At 41.9% G+C, this 25,493-nt stretch overlaps 1 protein-coding gene across 5 annotated transcripts in view; it reads right to left on the minus strand.

Moving 5' to 3' along the window:
- The window catches only part of LOC149138028 (uncharacterized), a 329,683-nt gene that overhangs the window by 30,846 nt on the left and 273,344 nt on the right, over positions 1 to 25,493 (minus strand). For 4 of the 5 annotated variants that reach the window (XM_089448539.1, XM_089448541.1, XM_089448542.1 and 1 more), the window contains one exon: positions 18,575 to 18,783. In XM_089448539.1, the coding sequence (XP_089304665.1) occupies positions 18,582 to 18,783 (202 nt within the window). In that variant the 3' untranslated portion in view covers positions 18,575 to 18,581. Of the gene's footprint in view, positions 1 to 18,574; positions 18,784 to 19,123; positions 19,164 to 25,493 lie in introns of those variants that run through there. The other variant, XM_089448543.1, reaches the window with a different exon arrangement.

The raw sequence follows: 25,493 nt of genomic DNA on the forward strand, positions 1-25,493 counted from the left end.
GATTTCCATAGGGCCCACACTAGATGAGGAGATGTTGGTGAGGACCGCACTAAACGCAGTCTCCTGGCAGTGGGACACATTTGTCCAAAGTAGACTTGGTAGGGCGAATCTTCCAGATTCAGAAGAATTGTGGGCGGCTCCTTGCAAAGAAGAGATCAGATGGTTGAGCAAGACAGGAAGTAGCAACAAAGGAGTCTGGATCAAGAAAGAAGAGGAGGAGGATGCAGCTCTGGCATCTGCAGGAAAGCGGGAGAAGAAGAAGAAAAAGGACCTCTCCAAGGTCAAATGCTTCAACTGTGGGGAACTGGGGCATTATGCGAACCAGTGTCTGAAGAAGAAGAGAAAGGGAGAGGCGTCTAACTCTAAGGCAGCACTAGCGAAGGTGGAAAAGGAGGTAGAGGATGGCAATTGTGCCATGAGTGCTCATGTACCTCTAGAGAAGAGGTGGGGAGACATCGAGTTGTAGTCAGGAGGACTACAGGTGATGAGGGGCGGGATCCTTGAGGTACCCAAACACTTGGATTATACCTTGCTACGGGAGCCCCTAGGAGAGAGTAGCAGGAGTGGCGGATGTCGGTAGAGACGGATGCAAATGAAGTGGCAAAGAGTGCTACAGTGTAGAAGTCCCTAGGTAGCGCAAGGCTAGCAGGCTGCAGCAATGCGAGAAGCACAAAGAGTGTTGCAACAGTGCAGGATGGCACAGAGAAGTTTGCAGCGGTGCGAGAGGCACGGAGAGTGTTGCAACATTGCAGGATGGCACATAGAAGTTTGCAGCGGTGCAAGATGCAGGGAGTTGTTGCAGCAGCACAGAGGCAGTAGAGGGAGCACTTGTTAGCGGCAGAGAGAGCTTCAGCATCGGGAGTGTTTCTAGCCTGACAAGGATGTTAGAAGTTGGGTGGATCAGTTACTTACTTCTTAGTAACTAAGTTGCAGTGAAGTAACAATATGTAGTAGCTCGATGCAGCATGATGAGAGGGGGTTGCAGTGCAGTAACAATATGCAATAGCTCGATGCAACATGATGAGAGGGGGTTGCAGTGCAGATGCAGTGTTGGGAGAAAGGACTAGCAGCAGCACGAATGCAGAGGGAGTGGTCGTACGGATGCAACAGTGGCAGGGCCATGGGCAGCAGTATAGGATGCAACAGTGGAGAGGATCTTGGGCGGGGAGGCCTAGCATCAACACAGGTACCGGTGCTGGATAATCAAAGTGATTCTTAGTGTGGAGTATTACTAGAGCACAGTGCTCGCTAAGAGGGAGTGTTGATTTGGGTAGCATCGGATGTGCTCTAGCCATGAAAATTGGTGGAGAGGGTAAAGCACATGAGATCTCCAAGACCCAGAATTGGTTTGGGCAAATTCTAACCAGTTTGGGAGATATTAAAATAATTAATATTTTTAATGGAGTTCCTAAGTCTAAACTTAGGAAAAATAAAATATTAATGAGTATTAATATAAAACTGGGTTAGAAGGTTCCAAATGTCACGGATCTAGCCAAATCTAATCTTAGTCGTTGATTAGATATGTAATCTCGACCATTGAAGGACCAACAGGAAAAGTATAAGAGGAGGCTTGAGGGTCACTTGGAGAACACACCAGAGTGATCAGTCATTTGATTTACTAGAGCGGGGTTGCTAAGTAAAGTCGAATCAGTGATCAGCAGCGAGGGGCAATGAGTATTGGACGGAGAGGCAGAGATAGTGCCGAGAGACCAACAAAGAGGCAAAGAGGTAGACACAGAAGCCAAAGCAGGCCACGCAGAGGTCAGCAGAGACAACGCAAAGGCCAGAGGGCCTGTGTCATCCACGCAGAGAACAGCAAGAGTGGCGCGGAGGGTTCCAGGGGCTACACCGTGCTTCAGAGGGTTAACGCAAAGGGTTCTAAGGCTGACGCAGAGGCCAGGAGGGCTAACGCAATGCTTCAGTGTTGCTGAAGAGGGTTTCGTGGGGCAGGTTTTTTGAATACATGCTTTCGAATATAGAGGTATTACTGCCAGTTATTTTTCTCTGTCGAGTGAGCCAGTTTGGCACCCGGTTGTACTCAAGGATGTAGTGCATAATAATAAACCCTCAGAATTGTTGCACCGGTTTTCCTGCATTGGGTTTTTCCGCAGATGAGTTGTCCAAAAATAACAGTGTCACTGGTGTGTTTGTTTTCTTTCCATTGTTGATCTGTAGATGGTTGAGACTGTATTGTGTTTATTTCATTATTTATATTTTTTAAATAACTTGTTCGTAATTAACAAGTAAAAGAAATAAACCAAAAATATACAAATTAAATATCTAACCGATAGACTTAGAAATTTCAACACACACCCACCTGGGTGTTCATTGAGTATGACATTCTAGGACTTTTCTTATCTTCGGTTCCCAGCTCTCAAAGAATATCGGTTCTCTTACCTACTCTTACCTTAGATGCCCTACACATCCTCAAAGAGCATCGGATGCCAGATCATTGCCCAATCCTCCCATTCTCTCTTCCCAGGTGAAGACAAGAATGTTGTGTCTATCTCTCCCTCTTAAATGGGGAAGATATGCCCACTCCTATAAAGGAATGTACCCAAGTTCCCTCTAACTACGAACTTGCCCAAGCTCCCTCTCAATTAGGGACTTCTCAAAGCTCCCTCTTAACTAGGGACCCTCTTTTTCATCAGCAGCTTCTTCTTCGTGGGTCCTTCAGCTACTTGATCAATTTCCTTGATGTCATGACATTCAGTCGAGCTTCTTCCTTGTAGAGCATTAGCCATCGATCACTTTCCTTCTTGGTTCGTCATGTCATTCCTTTCTTCAGCGAAAGTGGCCTTCTTGATACATATCTGGAACCTTTGTCATATGGCTACTTCTTCCTTATCTTGTTTCTTTCAGGAATTTCCATCCTCCACATGAATGATAGTTGTACTTAAAACTCTTGTGCCAGTAGCTTTGCATGAACTCATCCAGATATTATTCAAGAAATCAAAACATAACATTAATTCAAATTGTACCTGTCGAGTGGGCTCTTCAGCATGACATATTTTTGTAGGTATCAACATCCAGCATACATGTTGACACATCTCCCAAAGATATCCATAGTCAAGGGTCTCCATCTTTTTCAGACTTCCATTAGACTCTTCATATCTTTCCGAGAGATTTCCTAGTCAAATCTTCTTGGTCTTTTGGATGTTGATCGCCTTCATCAGGGTTGCATATCTCACGATCTCTTCCTTCCTCACACATTCCATTCCCAAGAGCTTTCAATCAAAGTTTCTTCATTGTGGTCAACCACCTCATACCTCATATGAGGACATATTATGTTGATTTCATCTAGTATGACGTATGCCTTCCTACATCCTTTCAGAGGACGAGATCATTTTTCTCTTGATCATGCTTCTCAAGATAGAAGTAATGATCCATGTTACTTGCAACCATACGACATGACATTATAATATTAAACACAAGCATACATACCTCATTTTACCTTTAGCTCATCTAGGCTTCTTCTAGCAGCTTCCTTAATTGAAAATATCTTCAATCCCTTGATTTGCTTCATTTCTCATGTCATCACACAATCATCTCATGAATTCCATAAGTTGGATTTCTTGACGAAACACTTGCTTCCTTTCTAGATCAATGAACCTTCCAATGAGGATTCCTTCATAGAATCTTGAGGATCTTATATATCCCCATTTGGCAGATGTTTCCTTTTTTGTATGATGAGCCTTGTCCTAGATGACTTCATCCTTTTCTTCAATGTCCAATGAGGTTCCCAAGAGTTATATCCTTCATGTTTGTCTTCCATGGATTTCGTCCTTCATGATTCCCATGGTGATGTCCCGAGCTCTTGTTTCTAATGCTTGAATGATGCCACGATGCGTCTTATTATCATGTCATATTTGTAACTAAAGATTTAGAAGCTTATGATAGGACCTTTTCGTGAGGGATACCATCTCAATCATAGTAGAGATTTGTTACTCCCTCGTTCCTTTGTCCCTTTCTTCAACTTCCTCCATCTTTCAGGGGATATGAGCTTTGTTTTTATAATATTTCCATAGCATTGTTCTGTCTTGTTTGAGGACCCTTAACCTTCAACACTTTTTCCATCAACTTGTCTTTCTCTATCTAGCATAGAGACCAAAAATTGTTGAATGAGGTAACCTTCTTGTTCATGGACATTTGTTACCTTGCTTATCAGTTAGAACAATGATGATTCCTTTCTTAGATTTTGTAGGTGAGACCTTCTAGAAATATCCTACATCCTTTGATACTTTTAATTTCAAGTAGATCAGATTTTATGTAACCTCCTTCATTGCACCTTCAGAGAATGAGTTTATCATATACATTTCTTTCATAAGTATCCCTTTCCATGAATTCAGAGGAGAACTTTTGATATGTTCAATGACTTCAGCTACTTAGAAGATTATGTCCATCCTCCTTCATGCAAGGAATCTTGATGACCCATCCAACCTATAGATCCTCTTGCAATCATGAAGTCATTTAACCAAACTTGATTATAGAATGAAAATATACTTGTCATCTGAAGATGAAATCTTCACCTTGATTGCTTTGTGTAAAAATTCCTTGAACCCAGGAATTGCTACTACAACACTGATGATATTTCTCCTACTTGTTAGATTTACATGAACAAATTATTTGCAATTTCATACGGCAAACATTGAAATACATACACTGCATCCTACGCCAATTAAATTATATGCTGAAACAAAAAACTGAACAATAGAGAAAGATACACACAAATGACACAATTTTTTTGGACAAATGTCCTAAAAAAAACCCAATGCAGGAAAATCGGTGCTGCATATCCGAGGGTTTTTATTATTATGCAATAGTTTTCTGAATACAACTTCAGGATGCCCTCCCCGCAATCCAGTTATAGAGAAATATGACTGGCAAAATAAATTTGTGAGATTACTTCACTCTACGCAACAAGTCCCGACTGATCCGGCAGCTAAACCAAGGTGTCCCTAGCTATTTCTGCATTGCCCCTGCGTCAGCCTCTAAGGCACTGCATCACCTCAGTGCTGGATCAATTTTCTCCCCCCAAGCTCTAACGTCAACCCTCCCGGCTCCAAACGTCAAACCCCAACAAATTTTCGGACTTTTGCTTGGAGAATTGCACTGCCTCTGCATGAGCCCTTCTGGCTCAGCGTCAACCCCTCCTGGGTACTGCGCTGCCATCTTCTGGCGTCTCTTTGCCTCTCTACTTTGTATCCTTGGCTCATGAGAAGATTCTCCAACCAAACTAACCTTGCCCCTCACTACAAAAGCTCACTATCAAAATTCTCTCGGCAACTGCTCTGCTTCAGAAAATCGAACTTATGAAGTCACTCTATGTGTCTTCCAAATGTCCCTCAAGCCTCCTTAAATAATCTTCTCGTTAACATTCAACGACCCAGATTACAAGCTAATCAATGGCTAAGATCATTTTTGCTTGATCCTCATCTTCTTCTAGAAGTCACACCCATAGTTAGATTAATATCCATTAATTATTTTAATTTCCTAAGTTTAGACTTAGGGTCCCATTAAAAATAATTAATTATTTTAATAAAACTGTCTCCGAGTGGAATTTCCCAAAACAGTTTTCTAAGATCTTTGGAATACATGTGCCCAAGCCTCCCTGTAAAATTTGAGACATAGAGCACATTCGATGCTACCAGAAATCAACACTCCCTCTTAGCGAGGAATGTGCTCTAGCAATGCATCTTGTTGGAGCATCACCCTGTTCTGTAACATCTCCTTCTGCAATACTGATGTCTGACATCCTGTCCACCAACTACTATGCAAATGTTACATTTGTACTGTCACTGACCCTGCCACTGTCAACACTGCATCTGTACTGCAACTCCCTCTGAATTTCTGCATCCGTGCTACTGCCACTGCCAATTGCCCCTGCACTACAATCTGCTACTACTACTGCATCAGCAACGAGAAAACATCCCAAATTACTGAACAAGTGTTCAGCAAAGATGCATCTTGATGTTGAAGATCTGATTGCTGCTAGTCCTATGCTATCCCTCTGAAGTCACTACGTTGATGCTGCTACTGCATTGTGGCTTCCTGCACTATACTGCTCAGGCCTGGCGTTCTAGCCACTACATTTGTCGCTCCAACACTCCTCTGCACCATCTGACACTTCGTCCATCCTGCTACTCTTAATCTGGGCTCCCATAACAAGGAATTGATCTGAGAGGTGGGCTCCTCAAGGATCCTGCCCATCTGTAGCTCTTTCGAACTACAACGCCAAATCAGCCCATCTCCCTCCTGGAGGTATCTCGGTTGTCATAGCGAACTCCTCCTCGATCTTCGCAAGTGCAGCCTTCGGATCGTGCTTCTCATCTTTGTCCTTCTTCCTGAGAGGGCATTGTGTTGCGTAGTGACCCATCTAACCAGGCCTGAAGCAATTTATCTTCGAGACATGCTTCTTCCTCCTCTGTTGTGGCTATTGCCCCTTCAATGCAAGGGTTGCATTCTCATCCTCCTCTTTAGGCTTCGACCCACTATTGTTGCTTCTGTCAAGTTTGCATTTGACCAAGTCTCTCCTCAGCTCCTCTTGCTTGAGAGTTGCCCACATCTCATCCCAATTCAGTAAAGTCGCCCTGCCCAAGATACTCTGGACAAAGACTTGCCACTCATTGAGACAAAATTGACGGCCAATCTAACCAAATCGGACCCCATAGCTGATAACTCATCATGGGTCTCCCGAAGCTTCGTGAAGAATGGATCTACGCTCTCCCACTTCTGCATCTTGTGCAGATCTCAATTTCTGCGATAAGTACATCTTTCCCTGCTCAGAAGATCCCTGATACAACATAGACAATGCATTGCACATCTCCTTAGTAGTCCCTCTGCTAGCGATGTGACAGACTACACGACCTTCACTCCGTCGGGGATCATTCTCTTTGCCTTCGCCATTTCTACCTTGTACTTCTTCAACAGATCCTGATCTGCAGGCACAGCCCACGTTGTCAACATATGTCTTGAGAGCATGGTCATCTAAAAGGAATGACATCCTTGCCTTCCAGATGACATAGTTGGATGCTCCATCCAACCTGTCCTAATCTGTCAAACCACTGCTTGCCATCTTTGCCATGAAAAACTGTCGAATTGCTCCTCTCTGCTCTTACTGTTGTTGCTCATCCAATAAGAGAACAGATTTCTTGACGGGAAGTCTACTGAGGAAAAGTTCCCTCATTGTGCTTCTCTTCTCTTCTGACATCTTTCTGCCCAGCAAAACGGCCTACAAAAAAAACTGTGTCCCACCAGCTCTTCCTCACGCTGAGGCTTCAACGCTACTCCCTCTGAGAGAGACTACCTCGAAATTCAACCCTCCGGCTAGGACTGCACAAACCCCTCTGGGGATTCAAACTGCGGTCTCCTGCAACTTTTTCAACCTCCTTTTCTGCTCAGTGCTCGATTCTCTAGCACTGTTCTTCTTGCTTCACCTGCACTCGCTCTGATACCATGTGAAAATTCCTTAAACCCGAGAATTCCTACTGCAGCACTGATGATATTTCTCCTACTTGTTAGATTTACATGAAAAAGTTATTTGCAGTTTCCTACGGCAAACATCAAAATAAATACACTGTAGCGTACACCAATTAAATTATATGTTGAAATAAGAAACTGAACAATAGAGAAAGATAGACACAAATGACACATTTATTTTTGGACAATGTCTTCGTAAGAGCCCAAAGCGGAAAAACCAGTGCAGCAGATCTGAGGGTTTTTATTATTATGCAGTAGTTTTTTTAATACAACTTCTGGATGCTCTCCCGACAATCCAGTTATAGAGAAATATGACTGGCAGAAGAAATTTGTGAGATTACCACACTCTACCCGGCAAGCCCTGGCTGATCCGATAGCTGAACTAACGTGTCCCCGGCTATTTCTGTGTTGCTCCTACGTGGGCCCTGTGTCAGCTTCTAAGGCATTGTGTCACCTCAGTGTTGGATCGATTTACTCCCCCAAAGCTTTGACGTCAACCCTCCCGAATCAAAACGTCAAACCCCAGCAAATTTTCGGACTTCTACTTGGAGGACTACACTGCCTCTGCATGAGCCCTTCTGGCTCAGCGTCAACCCCTCTTGGGTACTGCGTTGCCTCCTTCTAGTGTCTCTCTGCCTCTCTGATGCGTATCCTTGCCTCGGGAGAAGATTCTCAAAACAAAGTATCCCTGCCCCTGACTGCAAAAGCTCACTATCGAAATTCTCCTAGTAGCTACTCTGCTTCAGAAAATCGAACTTCTGAACTCACTCTATGTGTCATCCAAATGACCCTCAAGCCTCCTTAAATAATCCTCTTGTTGACATTCAACGGCTTAGATTAGAAGCTAATCAATGGCTAAGATCATTTCTGCTTGATCCTAGTCTTCTTCTAGAAGTTAACCCAAAGTTAGATTAATACCCATTAATTATTTAATTTCCTAAGTTTAGACTTAAGGTCCCATTAAAAAAAATTAATTATTTTAATAAAACAGTCTCCGGGTAGAATTTCCCAAAATGCTTATGGGTTCTTTGGAATACATGTGCCCAAGCCTCCCTACAAAATTTGAGACTTACAGCACATCTGATGCTACCAGAAATCAACACTTTGATGATGGTTGAAGAAGATATATTAGAGCTTCTTTCTTGGATGACCTTCTTACAAATGAGAGAGCCTTTCCTCAATAGAAAAGGTTGCTCCTTTTGATAAGGACGATTTGTTGCTTCCTCTGATCTTCTTCTAGGGAAAGTAGATGATCCTTCGATGTTCATGCCTTATTGCCTTCAATTTGCCTTCTTTGGTAGTTTAGATCAAGACTACTTCTAGGACTCTGACCTTCTTCAAGATGATGTTGTAGCCTTCGATTTAGAGGTCCTTTGAGCTTCATTGCTTTATAGACATGTTGATGAGAGTCTTGGTGGTCTTTTATTATCACTGTGGACACAAAAGAGTTTGTTGTTGTAGATTGTCTCCTTGATTGCATAGACAAAAACCCTTGTCAAACCCTTTCAACCTACTTTGATGCCCTTCTTGAAGTTGATCCTTGAATGTCTCTTTTTGCTGCCCTTCCTTTGACTTCGACACCTTAGCTCTGATACCATGTTGAAGAATCTAGGGCAATTAGAGTTAATGTGATTCTTCTAGCATGATAACTACTTCTGAGGTATTTTAATTTTTCTTCTTAGCACTATCTTCACTTGTTCCTATTAGAGTGTGTCTTCTTGTATTCACCAAATAGATATAAAAAACAAAGAGACGAGAACACACAATGTTGGCTTTCTGCCACGGCCAAAACCTTTCCCTCTTGGAGAGGAAAACCCACACAAAATTCTCCTTATAGAGATTCCAATTGACGAATGCCAAGACCATGACCCTTGACCTACTATGCCACTACAAGACCAAGACACAAATCCTCTTCTTTGTCACTGTTGAGATCATCATCATCGCTACACCATAGCTGCTCCTTCACTTAGATCATTGTTGCACTCTTACTTGGGATCTTCACCATGTCAACAAGGTTTCTATACTGTATGGGAGCTGCACCCAGTTCATGATATTGTCCTCATTATGACTGAGATCATGAATGCTACATTACCAAAATTATGACTGTGTTTAGTATGTCGAGAATGCATAATTGTGGGATCACCGAGCTTCTTCTTGTCATACTTATGCCAAGAACGTGACTGTGATTCTCTTCTTGCACTGAGAGCTTCATTCTTATAGCTATGTTGAGAGTGCTACTACTGAGAAGGTCATACTGTAATTACACCCGAAGTTGCAAAGACTTGTGTTTACTTTATTGCACCTCATTCGAGACCCTGTACCACTATGCTTGACCGAGACTTTAGAGATGTATGCGAAGTATCTCTGCTCCTTATCCGAACTTCCAGGATGTCCAAAATATCAGAGATGTCCAAGTTCTGTTGCTCTCTTCTGTGATGTTTAGTGGAGTAAATATAGTGGTTATGCCTCCATAAATAAGCCAACATAAGTGTGAACCGTTGTGTTTTTAATTAAGTCGACATGATTGTCCTTTTAATTCATTTGTAGGCCGACATGACTGTCCTTTTAATTCATTTGTAGGCTAACATGACTGAAATTTACATCGTTTATCTTGTTGATGTCTTTAGGACGATTGTTCTTGTCTTGGAGGGTTGTTGTAGACTTGTATACATTACACATGACATTGACTCTTTGACATCCTACTGCTTGTTGAAATTTCTAAGTCTAACCCATTAGAAATTTTCTTGCACTATCTGGTTTATTTCACCTACTTATTTAATTACTGAACAAGTTATTTAACCATATAAACACTGAAATAAACACAATGCAGTGTCAACCATCTACAAATCATCAACTGAAAGAAATAGACAAACACACAAGGGACACCGTTATTTTTGGACAATTATCCCCGGAAAAACCCAACTTGTGAAAACCAGTGCAGCAGTTCTGAGGGTTTTATTATTAAGCAATTGTTCTTGAGTACAACAGGGTGCCAAACTAGCTCACCCGATAGAGAAATCTAGCAGTAATACCTCTCTTTGGAAGCAGATATTCTGAAATTCTGTTCCACGAAACTCTCCCCAGCACCTCTCTAAGGCTCTTCGTCAGCCTAGAACCCCCTGCGTCAACCTAGAACCCACTGCGTCAGCCTACAGAGGCTCTGCGCTGGCTCCCTGGCCCTCTGCGTCACCCATGCTGGCCCTCTACGTGGATCCTGCAAGCTCTGCATCTACCTCTCTGCCTCTGCGTTGGTCTTCCAACACTATCTCTGCTATGCACTCATTGCCCCTCGCTGCAACTCTAATCACTGGTTCGATTTCTCTTAGCAAACTGCGCTCTAGAAAATCGAACTGACTAATCAATCTTGGTGTATCTCCAACTGACCCTCAAGCCTCCTTTTATACTTTTTCTGTAGAGTCTTCAACGGTCGAGATTATGTTTCTAATCAACAACTAAGATTAAATTAGGCTTGATCCATGTCATTTAGAACCTTTTATCCCAATTTCCTAAGTTTAGACTTAGGAACCCATTAAAAATATTAATTATTTTAATATCTCCTTCACCTGGTAGAATTTCCTCAAACAATTTCTGGGTCTTGGAGATCTCATGTGTTATATTTTCTAAGTCTATCCATTAGAAAATTAATCTGTATTCCATTGGTTTATTTCTTCTACATGTAAATTCTGAACAAGTTAATTGAAACATTTAAATATCGAAATAAACACAATACAGTCACAAGATCTACAGATCATCAACTGAAAGAAAACAAACAGATAAGTGACACTGTTATTTTTGGACAAATGTCCCCGGAAAAACCGAGTGTGGGAAAACCGGTGCAGCTATTCAGAGGATTTATTATTATGTAGTATTTCCTTGAGTACAACTGGGTGCCTAACCGGCTCACCGACAGATAAAAATACACAGCAGCAATATCTCTATATTCTGAAACAGGTATTCAGAAAACCTGTCCCACGAAACCCTCTCCGGCGACTCTGAAGCTCAGCGTTGACCCTTCTGGCCTTTGCGTCAGCCGCAAGACCCTCTTGCGCATTGCGCAGCCTCTTGGACTCGCCGCATCACTCCAACAGCCTTTGCATGGATGAAACAGTCCCTCTGGCCTCTGTGTTGTCTCTGCTAAGCTCTGTGTGCCCTGAACTGGCTGCTACTTTCACTCTCCCCGCCTTTGCGTTGGTCTCTCAGTATTGTCTCTGCCTCTCTGTCCAGTACTCATTGCCCCTCGTTGTTGATCACTAATTCACTTTTGCTTAGCAACCCCGCTCTAGAAAAATGAATGACTGATCACTCTGGTGTATCTTCCAACTGACCCTCAAGCCTCCTCTTATACTTTTCTCGTTGGTCCTTCAACGGTTGACATTAAATCTCTAATCAACGGCCATGATTAGGTTTGGTTCAATCCATGACTTTTAGAACCTTCTAACCCAGTTTTATATTAATACAAATTAATATTTTATTTTTCCTAAAGTTTAGACTTAGGAACTCCATTAAAAATATTAATTATTTTATATCTCCCAAACCGGCTACAACCTATCCAAACCATTTCTGGGTCTTGGAGGTCTCATGTGCTTTAGCCTCTCCACCAATTTCCATGGCTAGAGCACATCTGATGCTACCCCAAATCAACACTCCCTCTTAGCGAGGATCGTGTTTTAGTAATACTCCACACTAAGCATCACTCTGATTATCCAGCACCGGTCCTTGTGTTGATGCTGGGTCTCCCCGCCCAACACCCTTTGCACTGCTACATCCTGTACTACTGCCCATGGCTCTGCCACTGCCACTGCTGCATCTGTATGGCAGCGCCCTCTGCATCTGTGTTGCTGCTGGTCCATCCTCCCAACACTGCATCCCCCACTCATCATGTTGCATCATGCTACTGCATACTACTACTGCACTGCAACTCAGTTACTGAGAAGTAAGTAACTGATCCACCCAACTTTTGACATCCCTATCAGGCTAGAAACACTCCCGATGATGAAGCTCTCTCTACCGCTAACAAGTGCTCCCTCTACTGACCTTTGAGCTGCTGCAACAACTCCCTGCATCTCGCACCGTTGCACACCTTTGTGCCATCCTGCACTGGTGCAACACTCCCGTGCCTCTCGCACTATTGCAACCTGCTAGCCTCACACTGCCCGAGGACTCCTGCAATGTATTACTCTCTGCCTCTTCATCCGCATCCGTTTCTACATACGTCCGTCAGTCCTGCTACTCCTCTTTGGGGCTCCCGTAGCAAGGTATGATCCAAGAGGTTGGGTACCTCAAGGATCCTACCCCTCAACGCTTGTAGTCTTCCTGACTACAGCTCGATGTCTCCCTACTTCTTCACAAGTGGCACATGAGCACTCAAGGTACAATCGTCAGCCTCCTCGACTTCTTCCTCTGCCTTCGTTGGTGCTGCCTTCGAGTCAGAAGCCTCTCCCTTACTCTTCTTCCTCGGACACTGGTTCGCATAATGACGCAGTTCCCTACAATGGAAACACTTGACCTTGGAGAGGTCCTTCTTCTTCCTTTTCTCCTGCTTTCCCGCAGATGCCAGAGCCGCATCCTCCTCCTCTTCCTTTTTGATCCTGAACCCTTTGCTGCTACTCCCTATCTTGGTCAGTCGTCTGGTCTTTTCTTGACGAAGAGCCACCCTTAGTTCTTCCCAATTTGGAAGACTCGCCCTGCCCAATATGCTCTGGACAAATGTCTCCCACTCCTCAGAGACTGCGTTAAGTGCGGTCCTCACCATCAACTCCTGATCTGGCGTGGTCCCTATGGAAGTCAATTGGTCACGGATCTCCTTCAACCAACCGAGGAAGACATCTATCTACTCTCCCTTTTGCATCTGGTGTGACCTTAATTGATTCTCCAAGAGCATCTTCTTGTGCATGGAAGTATGTTGGTACAATTTCTTCAAAGTGTCCCACATCTCCTTTGTCGTTTCCTTCTCAGCAATATGTTGGACCACATGATCCTTGACCCCATCAATGATGATGCACTTTACTTTAGCCATTGCCTCCTCGTACCTTTCATTAGCTATCGGGTCAACTAGGATAGCCACTACTCTCAAGGCGAAGCCCTTGATACGATGTCTGTCTAGAATGGACAAGATCCTGGCCTTCCAAAGCACAAAATTGGACGCTCCGTCTAGCCTGTCCTAATCTCTCAACCCATTCACGGCCATCTCTCTGCTCTTCTCTGTCGACTCCTCCGAGTCTCTCTACTTCTTGTCTGGAAGTTCTCGGTTCGACTCCTGCTGAGTCTCTCTACTTCTTGTCTGGAAGTTCTCGGTTCGACTCCTCCGAGTCTCTCTACTTCCCGTCTGGAAGTTCACTTCTAGACTCCCTCTGAGTCCCAATTTCCCTCTTGGAAATCCTTCTGTCAACTGTCAAGTTGCCCATCTCCGATCGTCTATGCAACTGCAACACTGATCCGGATTCCTTGGCTAGAAATCCACCTCGACAGCAACTCCCTCTACCTTGGTTTTGCCCTGTTAGGTATTGTTCTGACCACAATACCCCACCAACTTCGCTCTCGCAAACTGCCCACAGCTTCCTTTGCCCCAGCAACTGAAGGATTGAGCCTCTTGGCTCTGCGCAATCTCGACACCGACAAAACAGCTCCCTCAGCCAACTGCGTCAGCCCTCCTAGCCTCTGCGTGGCTTTGCATGAGCCTGTTTCTGCCCTCCTCAGCCTCTGCGCTGGCCTCTCTCAGGCCCAGACTGATGACGCAATCCCTTTGCGTCAACCCTTCCTCTGTCGCTTCTGCAAGGATCAGCTACTGTCACTCAGGACAGCTGATTCTACTACAAATTCTCTGCTTAGTTGATGCCTTGAGCTCTCCTGTAATCTGCGATTATGCTCTGATACCATGTTGAATTTTCTAAGTCTATCCGTTAGAAAATTAATCTGTATTCTGTTGGTTTATTTCTTCTACTTGTAAATTCTGAACAAGTTATTTAAAACATTTAAATATCAAAATAAACACAATACAATCACAACATCTACAGATCATCAGCAGAAAGAAAACAAATACACATGTGACACCGTCATTTTTGGACTAATGTCCCCGGAAAAACCCAATGCGAGAAAACCGGTGCAGTTATTCAGAGGGTTTATTATTATGCAGTGTTTCCTTGAGTACAACTGGGTGCCTAACCGACTCACCCGACAGAGAAAAATACACGGCAACAATACCTCTATTTTCGGAAACAGGTATTCAGAAAACTTGTCCCACGAAACCCTCTCCGGTGCCTCTGAAGCTCAACGCTGGCCCTTCTGGCCTCTGCGTCAGCCTCCTACTGACCTACGTCAACCCTCTGAGGCACTGTGTAGCCTCTGGGACCCTCTGCATCACTACAACAGCCTCTGCGTAGATGACGCAGTCCCTATGGCCTTTGTGCTATCTCTGTTAAGCTCTGCGTGGCCTGAACTGGCTGCTACTCTCACTCTCTCTGCCTTGTGCTGGTCTCTCAGTATTGTCTCTGCCTCTCTGTCCAGTACTCACTGCCCCTCGCTACTGATCACTGATTCACTTTTGCTTAGCAAACCCACTCTAGAAAAATGAATGACTGATCACTCTGGTGTATCTTCCAATTGACCCTCAAGCCTCCTCTTATACTTTTCTCGTTGGTCCTTCAACGGCCGAGATTAAATCTCTAATCAACGGTTATGATTAGATTTGACTTGATCCATGACTTTTAGAACCTTCTAACCTGGTTTTATATTAATACCATTAATATTTTATTTTTCCTAAAGTTTAGACTTAAGAACTCCATTAAAAATATTAATTATTTTAATATCTCCCAAACCGGGTACAACCTGTCCAAACCATTTCTAGGTCTTGGAGATCTCATGTGCTTTAGCCTCTCCACTAATTTTCATGGCTAGGGCACATTCAATGTTACCTCAAATCAACATCTTGTGCTTTAGTCTCTCCACCAATTTTCATGGTTAGAGGACATCCGATGCTACCCCAAATCAACAATGTTCTCAGTGGGAGCAACTAAATAAATAGACCTCTTGCTCATGAAACCCATGTAGCAAGGAATAATAAATTCATTTCACAAAAATCATAATGACAATGTCATGAAGACCGAACCTAGTTACACTTTCTTCAACACCAAGTAAGTCGAAGATGCCTGTAGACCATCTGTAAGGGCTCAGATGATGGTGTAAGTCATGCCACATCAACATACAAGTCTTGGGTCATTTGTCAAGTGCATGGTACAACTGTGGGGCCGGCTAGGCAAAGGTGAATCAGGTGCATCTTCCTCGTCCAATAGGTGAATCTCAAGCAATCTCTTAACATCTTTGGGTATCCATGGAGTGTTGTCTACTGTTGTGGAGGCCCATGGCTCTCAACACACACCCTACATGTGCGAATGTAGCCCTCTAGAGGGTTGGGACCCCGTATAGGGAGACCAAACTAAAAATGGAGACCACCTACAATCCTGCATAAGATCCAATGTGTCGCCTAGCCCTCCAATACAACAAGTCATCAAGGAAATCAAGTAAAAGAGCTTACAAACCATGGACAACAGGTGGGCACTTCATAATGGCATGCCTTTCCATAGTGGGCTTTGGCATGTGCTAATGTCTCCAAACTCCGAATAGGGTTAAACAAGTATCCTATTAGGTGGTTTCTACTTCTAAAGAGGATAGTATGTCCAAGGTACATCCTTTAAAGGGTGGTGGCATGTGATAAAGATATGAATGGAGGGGGATGAAAAAGGGCAGCCCTGGACCACATGTCGGGGTACAAGGGTAGCTAATAAAAGGGATGCCCACACTTGGGTATATAATGTATAGAAAGGATAAATCGTGGTACATGAGGTGCCTCGACCTTGATTTTTCCACCCTTCTTTATATGCCTTTTGCCTTTTATGATTTTTCTATAATTTTCTGCTTCAGGCTCAAGGGATAAGAACATGATGTGTGAGATATAGCAGTGGATACCCCCTTTAAGGTAGGGTGGTTCATTGCCCACCAGGGGTTGGGACAATCATGGGTTCTTGAACGATAAAGGAGGGTCATCTAGGGTCTTTACGAACCAACGTGATGTCCATGATGATGGGGTAGAGCTCATGTATTTGGTTTTTGCCCACATGCTAAATGTGTCTATCCGGACCATCTTTTGCATTTTGTCACACATTTTCCTGTTGAATGTGGCCAATCATGCTTTTACTTTTATTTTCAATTGCATCAACCTTTCGGGCATCATTCCAGGACCAACCTAAGGTGTGGGCAAGGGGAAGGGGAAGGCTGACTCTATGTGGACCCAATGGAGGAATATGGGCTCAGGTGGGAGAAACGATGAATCGGGTTATAATGAGTGGAAGTGGAGTAATATGTGTGGATGAGGGAGCGGGACCACGCAACCAAAATTAGGATTTCCCATGTAGTACCATCCCTAAAGCCCAAAGGTCAGTGAATGAGATCCCACAGGACTAGGGTCCAAAGTTAACATATAGAAGAGGCCTAGGGAACAAGAGCACAGACCTAGCCCACTCTTGCTGCTGAATCCCCCTATTAATCCATGCCCAGAAGTGTCCATAATAAGAAAACTACAATACTCAATTACCAAATGACAAGGCATACCTCTGGGTTCAGGAGGCCCACGTTCAAACATACGATCATGATAGATGGGCGACGGACCACATGGCTGGCTCAGGTGGTAGAGAAATGGCACAATGAGCTAGTTGGTGGCGGCAAGGGGTTGTTGTTTGTCCGCTGAGTACCATCTTGGAGAAAAAGTTTCTCCTAGGGATATCACCCACAAAATGGTGGTTAACAAGGAGGAAGTGTGAATAGATCAGTCGAGTTGCAAGCGGAAGGGGTTGCAGGAACTATTTTCCTGAGGCAGTGCAAATTCCTGGAGGGTCGTATGAACTTCCATATTTTATAAGGGTGAGTTGCAGGCAACAAGCCGATTTGATTTGCAGAGGAAAATTTGTGTTTACAGATTATTTTGCCACAGGAGAAATTTACAGGAGCTTTGCCAGTGTCGGGCAGGCAGTTGATGTACTCTTTAATTTGTTGAAGAAATAATAATAGACCCTCATCCATTGAACTGGTTTCCCCCACATTGTGGTTTTTCCAGGGACTATTGTCCAAAAAAAACGGTGTGAAATTTTTATGTGTGCGCATTATTTTCTAAGTTCCTATATTTTATTTGTGAAGATTGCAATAGTGAATTAATCGTTATTTTCTGTAATAATTTCTGAAGGCAAATAAGCTGCATAACTTAGAAGATTAATTTCCGGTTGCTGCAATTAAGGAAATTTCACACTTCCACCCGCTTCCCATGCACTCAATTTTCTTATGGTCAATGAATTTGAGCAACATAATTTAACAGTTGGCAATAGAATCTTGACTACACTTGTTGCCACTTCATAGGTTGGAATTTACTACCACTTCAGATCTATAATTACATGAAAATTTATATAGTGTTGTATCAAAGTGTATAAAATTGGAGTGGTCAAATCACCAGAACATCTCAATGTCCATCCTTCTCAACTCCACTTGCAGTGACCAATAGTAGTATAACTGTCATTTGAATATCAATCCACAGAGCAATAGTCAATTTCCAAGCTAGTTGTCCATTAGGTTTCATGAGTGGACTCTCTACTATGTATTTAGTTGTCTCTGCACCAAGCAGTAACTTTAAATACTCTCTCGATGCATTGTACTTCCAGCTACCAGTGCTTCAATCTGTGTTGTAATGAATCAGCCTTCAACGAAAATTGATTTTAAGCCTATGATGGTTTTCTAGGACTTGTCAACCCATTTATGCGCATTGATGGCCTAATGAAAGACTATAACACTTGATCTAACCATCTTGAAAAATGAATTGATAGTAACAGAATAAATAAGCAAAAGTTGCCTCCAATCACATACTATTAAATTGTCATATTCTAAACCACTTGTATGATTTCAAAGACAGGCGCATTAACCTATATACATTCCTAACTCAATATGCCAGGAAATACAAGTGTAACATTAAACTAAACAATCTCACCCTTGAAAGAAATTACACATAACAAATAAAACAAGTTAAAATTAGAAATAAAACAAGTAAGAGTAAACACACCATTATCTTAATAAGACCTTTTCCGCTTACACCCCCATTCTAAAATTTGCAATATGGGTGTTCTTGCAGCACTATTTCCAAATGATTCACCATTTACACCTTGAGTGCTTCCATTTTTAACTCCATTCATTCCAAAAGGTTCACCAAGATCACCTTGACAATTTGCAGCACCACAACAACACTTCACATTTGGTCCAAACTGTATAAACCTGTTAGCCAATTTCAAAATATCATGTCACCTTACAATATTTGATAATGGTCAAACAATATAGAAGTATATACCCAGTACAGCAAGTTAAGCATAGCCTGTTCATCATTTTTTTATATAATAATAACACCTATTATTTTATTATGCAACTTAACTGCAAGTCGATCTTTTTTTAAATCGAACTCAAGCATTAGAAAATCAAGCACTAATACTAGTTTAGGAACAATATTAGACTGCTAACAGAAATGAAATTTATTTACTGGGAACAATTCTTGCATTAAAACATATCAACCTTCAAAAAGAATTTCCATATCATGTGACTATCAACTCTCCAGCACTCTGGCTCCTAGGAGTCCTTAATCCTGCTGCATGTAACCACTTCTGATGGAACTCAACCCAGAAAACATCGCACCAATGTATTGTTACACATTTTAACTTGTGCTGGAGAGAAAAAACTCCCAAAATAGGATATGTCGGATACATAAATAATATATAATGTAAAATTACAGATATATTCAAAAAATTATAAAAATTAAATGAAGACATAGAGATGTAACGTTCTGAACATTAGAAAACAAAACTATACCAAATTTGAAATAATCAAATCTTGAATGAGTTCTTGACCTAAACACACCTTAATTAACAGGTACCCTTTGGCAGACGTGTACATACATCTTGCCAAGAGTGACAAAAAGAATTGATTGAACTGATTTCATTGAAGAAAACATCTTTGCATTGTAAATTTCAGATTGTAAGTAATATAGAGATGTGAATACAGTCCCAAACTCCCTGTTGACCACTACTGGTCAACTACCCATGCAGTACACCTCCTTTCTGTTGGCAGAGAAGGGTAGCTCCTGAGCGACATGTCCGTGCCAGCCTACAGTCATCGACAGCTTGATCATTTTTGTTGTAAACCCAGTCTGCATGTTTGAATTGTAAATAATCTAAGCAGATCAGAGTCATGTATGTAAAGTTGCCTAGGTGGACCTAACTTTCTAATGATGATCTGTGTCCCGGGAGGTTTTTAGTCTCACCGATCCATGGATCGGCAGAGTTTTCCTTCAAACCCGACCCCAAAGCCGGGATGCATTTTGTTATTAGGACTTTAGGAGAATCCTAGCGTGTTAATCTGCTAGATTATAGTTGTGTCGCAGAACTGGGTGGTTTATGAGGGTCTATGTTAAAGTGGGTTCGTCCCCTTGAGATGTAAATTGTAAAAGTCATGATGTAATGTGTCTTGAGGGTTGAGAAATGTTTAAATCCCCTCATGAGTCTTAGGTCCTAGGTCCTAGGGGATGTTTCCAACGGTTTGGTTCAAATGATCCATTTAGAAAATAAATAAAATATTAAAATAAAATTAAAAAAATAAAAAAAATAATAATAATAAAAAATAAAAAAATAAAAAATAATAAAAAAAATTCATAAAACAAAGCAAAAACCCTAAATAATAAAATAATAATATTTTTTGGGAACACATGCAAAATATCATTTTTTAAATAAAATCGACGGATGAGATCAAGAGATGTCTTGATCCTCATCAACGGTCGAGATCAGTTCTACATGGATCACCCAAAACTAGCCGTTGGGATCATTTCCTTCTTATAGGGTCTTAGGGGGTCATTTTACAGTTTTATCTGATCTGTGAGTCTGTACTGAGAAAGCTCTCTTGTAATCTGATTTTCTGATTAATAAAAAGACTTTGGGGTTCAAAACTGGCTGGTGTTACTCTCTGGAATTGCTGTGAGGTTTTCATTTTTTCTGCATATTTCAGTTTTCAGCAGTAAATAATAGCTGGTTTTCAGAGCATTGTGGGTACAGGTATCTTGCTCATGTGCTAGGGTTTGAATGTTGTAGGTTTTTTTTTTTTGGAATAATGGCAGGTATCTCCATTATTCCTTGAATTCTAGCAGCATTTCTTGCCCTCTTTGCTGATGTTTGCTTGAAGTGTGCAGGAAACCTTTAGGTGCAGGGTATTTGTGGGCGTTTGGGGAAGTTCTGGGCTGAACCAGCCGACTCCCACAGGCTGTTCTGTGCAGAGCCCAGCTGATTGTGCCCTGGGTTAATCCTTTTTTAAAGTTTATTTCATGATTTACATTGAGAAATTTTCTTTCTGCTCACAGTAAAGTTCAAATTTCTGATAGATTGAAAATATTACTGCAATTATTGCTAAATTCGGCTGTGTCAGAGCTGTAAATTTCTGTAACTTTTGGTAAATTTTGAAGGGTTTCACTTTAAACTCTTGCATATATCGGTGAGCCCCTTTTTTTTGCAGGATTACTTGCGTTTTCTGAATCAAGATACATCATTATTCACGGGTGGCTGTTTTATCATATGCGTGGGCTATTTGAGAGCTGAGCCCTGCAAAACCCATCAGATCTAAATATCAGCGTTTCTCTTGTGGCAAGTTATGTGGCTGTAGCAGGGGTCAAACATTGAAATTTGAAGGGGACAACACCAGTAAACTACACTATGGATATCGTACAAGGAGCTGGACATTGTATTGAAGTTTACTGCGCTGTCTTGTATACCAGGTTCCATTGTTTCCTTACTGCTGTAGCCTCTGTCAATAAATATGAAATGATTGTGTAAGTTCCAGCTTGATGTTAATGCATTATATTTCCATGTCAATGCCAATTTCTGAGCACAATATTATCTATAAATTGCTGATTTGAGGTCTGGTTTACATTCTTGGCACTGTATGTACACTTGAGACAAAACATCACAAGTTACACCTACAGAAATGTGCCATCGAACTAATTGACAAAACACACTAGTGACAAGTCCAACCAAAACTCAGTAATTTATTGGGAAATCTAAGGAAAATCTGTGTGCAGCTGCGTTGAAACGATTTATTGCTGCCGTCGTGTTTTAGATTTACTCCCTCCGGTGGCTGGTATATCATCGCTTAACGGTTTGGCGTATGCTCCTGCGGTTTGGTTTCAACTGCGTATCTCTTTCATAGAACAACTGCCGTCGTCAACTGTGTATGAAACCCTATCGTGGCCCTCTCCATTTGCGTGTATCAGGTAAGTACCAAACCGTCTTTGCTGCCATCACCCTCTGCCTGTCGTATTCATATGACTGTGCATTTCAAATTCGTTTTCCAAGCAAGCATTGGGTTATGTATGTCGTTTAAACCTGCAAGAAAAACTGGCCATAGCTTAGCCGTCGTGTAAGCTTCCCACTGTTTGCAGTCTTCAGGTATCGCATTTCTGAAATCGTTTTTGCTGGGTTGTCGTAGGGTCTTCACAATAATCCCGTCTCATTTTCGATTGCCATAGATTTGCTGAGTCGATTTTAATAGCATCATAAGGAACGAAAAAGGGTGATTGCGTAGGTGTTTTAACTCTATGGTTTGATGCGTTGTGTTTCCTTCAGCATAGGCCCAGCGTATTTCGATTTAAGTTTTTTTTTTTCCCTTTGCATATATCGATTCCAGGTTAATTCGATGGCGTTGGTTATTTGAGGTTTAGCGTAGGTTTACGTTTTTAGTTTCATTTTATTTTCTATAAAAAGGGAAAAAATCAAATAAAAATGTGTGTTTTTGTTAGATTTTAGTTTAATTTTCATAATTGTTAGATTTTAGTTTAATCTAGATTAATTTAAATTTAAATTTTCTTTAGATTTATTTGGTATTTTTTTAGATTTTGTTTACAAAAAAAAAAAATAATAATAATAATAATAATTTGAAAAAGCATAAAAAATTTCTTTGTTGGGGAAAGATACTTTTACCATCTTCAGTTGCTTGTCTCTGCCTATCTTTCACGCTGAGATCTGAACACAAAATAGATGTCTGGTTTCACTGTTGTCTAAGGCAGTTTATTTCTCTCAGTTTGCTGGATATCGTTATCTGAAGAGCGTTGTGCGTGGTTCATGTTCTTATATCATCTAGCTAGCAATCATTTAGATCTTTTAAGGCACTGGTCTGCTCAATTCATCGAATCATTTTAGTGCTTATTTCAATCGTGCATCTCGTCTCCCAGCCCAACTGCTTGGCAGTTGGCCTCAATCTTTTCCCAGGGACTACCCCCCTTAGCCGTAGGAGATAGGCTTAAACGGAGGGACCGGGGATCAGAGTGACAGCCCCCGGTCTGAGCGTTGTCGTGCCAATCCGCGCGACAACATTTTTTGGCGCCGTTGCCGGGGATAGAGTTTTTCTGTCCTTGGTTCTTGCTTTTCAAGCTTTTCTGTGCTTAGCTTCTTGTTCAAGTGGCGACTCCACTTCCTATATTATCTACAAGAGTGTACACTAGAAGACATCCAAGCAGTCTGTGCAATCCTACTCCTGATCCTGAAAAGGTTTATAGGGTGCGATCACACAAACTCGCTTCTCGTACACTTCTTGGAAATCTTGGACAAGAAGCCCTCTCCGATATTCATTTGCTCTTTAAAGGTCAAGTTAGGCGCAACACCATGAGTATGTTGGGTCCTTGTGATTTTTCTAACATTCCTGGAGCCCCCAATGATATTCCATCTGTTGGGATAGACAAATTGCCTAGCTTTCATGGAGATAATGCCATTACTGTTAATTCCCATTTGCGAGATTTCAACATATGGATGGCTAAGTACGCTAGATCTCCTGATTTTGATCATGAGGATGTCAGGATGACCCTTTTTATCTTGACTCTAGGAGGTGATGCTCATGACTGGTTTACAGAAAAACCTCCTAATTCTTTTGACTCTTTACAATCAATCATTAATTCATTTAGAGAAAGATATGGAGATAAAAGAGAGGGACGACATCTTGTAAGAGCTCTTACTCTGATGAGAAAGAGAGAAGACGAAACTGTTGAGGAATTTAATAGAAGGTTTAATAGCATTATTAGAGAATTACCTCAAGACTATAAACCTTCAGATAAAACTCTCCAAGATTTTTATATTGATGCCTTTGGTCCTGAGCCATCTTATGAGTTAAGGCGTGCTAAACTTACTGATTATCGAGCTTGCCAAACCTTAGCTGTAGAGCTTGAGAAGGACAAGGCAGCTTCTGGGAAGTCTGAAATCCCAGGGTTTGATAGGGCTGCTACGAAACTAAAGGAACCTAAGGGAAAAGCAGCCCAGGAGCCAGAAAGTGAGCTTGTTCTTAAATTGCTTCAAAAAATTGAAACCATGGAAATCAATCATAATAAGGAGATAAACACTTTGCAGAATAGGTTAATTCAAATGGAAAGAGCGCAACCGCAAAATTTTCAGCCTCGAAATAATAATAACAGAAATAGTAACTGGCAAAGAAAGGGTCAATCTAGTGAGCAAAGGCCCCCTAATCCGCTTACCAACCTGGTGGATGATGCTCCTCCTTACTGTCGTGCTTGTGCTGATTTTCACGAAGAGTCCTCTTGTCCCATTATCAGAAGACTTCTCGATAATGGAATGCTTGGGACAGGTGAGCAAATAAACGTAGTAGGGAGCAAGTTTCCTTTGCCCATGAATGATTGGATAGAGGTTAAGGAAAGGAGCTATGATGTTGTGAATCCTCAATCTGCTTTTGGTATAAATAACCTTGAAAACGAAGATGACATTTTAGCCAGGTTATATGGTGAGAAACCCTCTCCTGAGAAAATTCTGGAAATTGCTAGAGATAAGGGTTTAACATACCAGAGAAGGGATAAAGATCAGAGCGGGAATCAAATTCCTCCTCGAACTTTAAGCCCTGGTATAAACTCTGGAATAGATGTCGATTTGGGGAATTGGTTTAATAATGCTAAAATCTGGGTTCCCGTGTCTGAGATCGCTAAGATCCCTTCCCAAAGGGACAAGTTACTAAAAGCAATTCAGGGTCCTCAAGTCAACGCTTCTCAGCAGAGGATTCGTGAGGTTGACTATCATGATGCTCCTATTTATCTGCAAAGCGTAGATGCTGATAACAAGGATCATCAACCCTTCTTTATCACCTTATTAGTCAATGGGTATAAATTGAATAACTGCATGTTGGATTCAGGCGCATCTGCTTGTGTTATGACTAAAAGGGTTATGGAACAGCTTAACTTAAGAGTTTCCAGACCCTACTATAATATATGCGCCATGGACTCTAAGAAGATCGAGGTACATGGTTTAATCAAGGATTTGCAAGTTCATCTTTCGGTCTACCCAGACATCATGGTGGTTATGGATATTGTTGTCGTTGATGTACCTGATGCTTGGGGTATGCTGTTATCTAGGAAGTGGGCCTCTGATCTAGGGGGAAGCATTCAGATGAATTGGTCATATGCTATGATTCCTTCTCCTAGCGGTGACGGTTTCGTTAGACTAAATAGAGAGCCTGAGAGGAAATTTCATGTTGAAAATCCTAAAAAACCTCATAACGAAATAATTAGAGAGCAATCTGACATCGGGAACTATGCTATCCTGTCTAACTTCATAGCTCCTCCCGACGAAAAGGTCAAAAGTCTTAAAGATGAAGTCTGGTATATGTATTTCGATGGTGCGTTCTCTAGTCATGGTAAGGGTGCTGGAATTGTGCTTAAGTCTCCCCTTGGTCACGTATTCAAGTTTGCCTATCGTCTAGAATTTGAAGCAACCAACAATGTCGCTGAGTATGAAGCCATATTGTTGGGCCTTGAATTGGCCAAAGCCTTGAAGATTAAGTTGCTTAGCATAAAGGGGGATTCCGATCTGGTTATCATGCAGCTTAAGAACAAATTCACATGTAGAAATCAGAGATTAAGAAACTATCGAAATGCTGTGTGGGATACTATGGAACATTTCGAT

Source organism: Pinus tabuliformis, chromosome X (genome assembly GCF_031772625.1).
Source record: "Pinus tabuliformis cultivar Carrire ecotype Pingquan chromosome X, CPIR1, whole genome shotgun sequence".
In the NCBI taxonomy this organism is placed as follows: Eukaryota; Viridiplantae; Streptophyta; class Pinopsida; order Pinales; family Pinaceae; genus Pinus; species Pinus tabuliformis.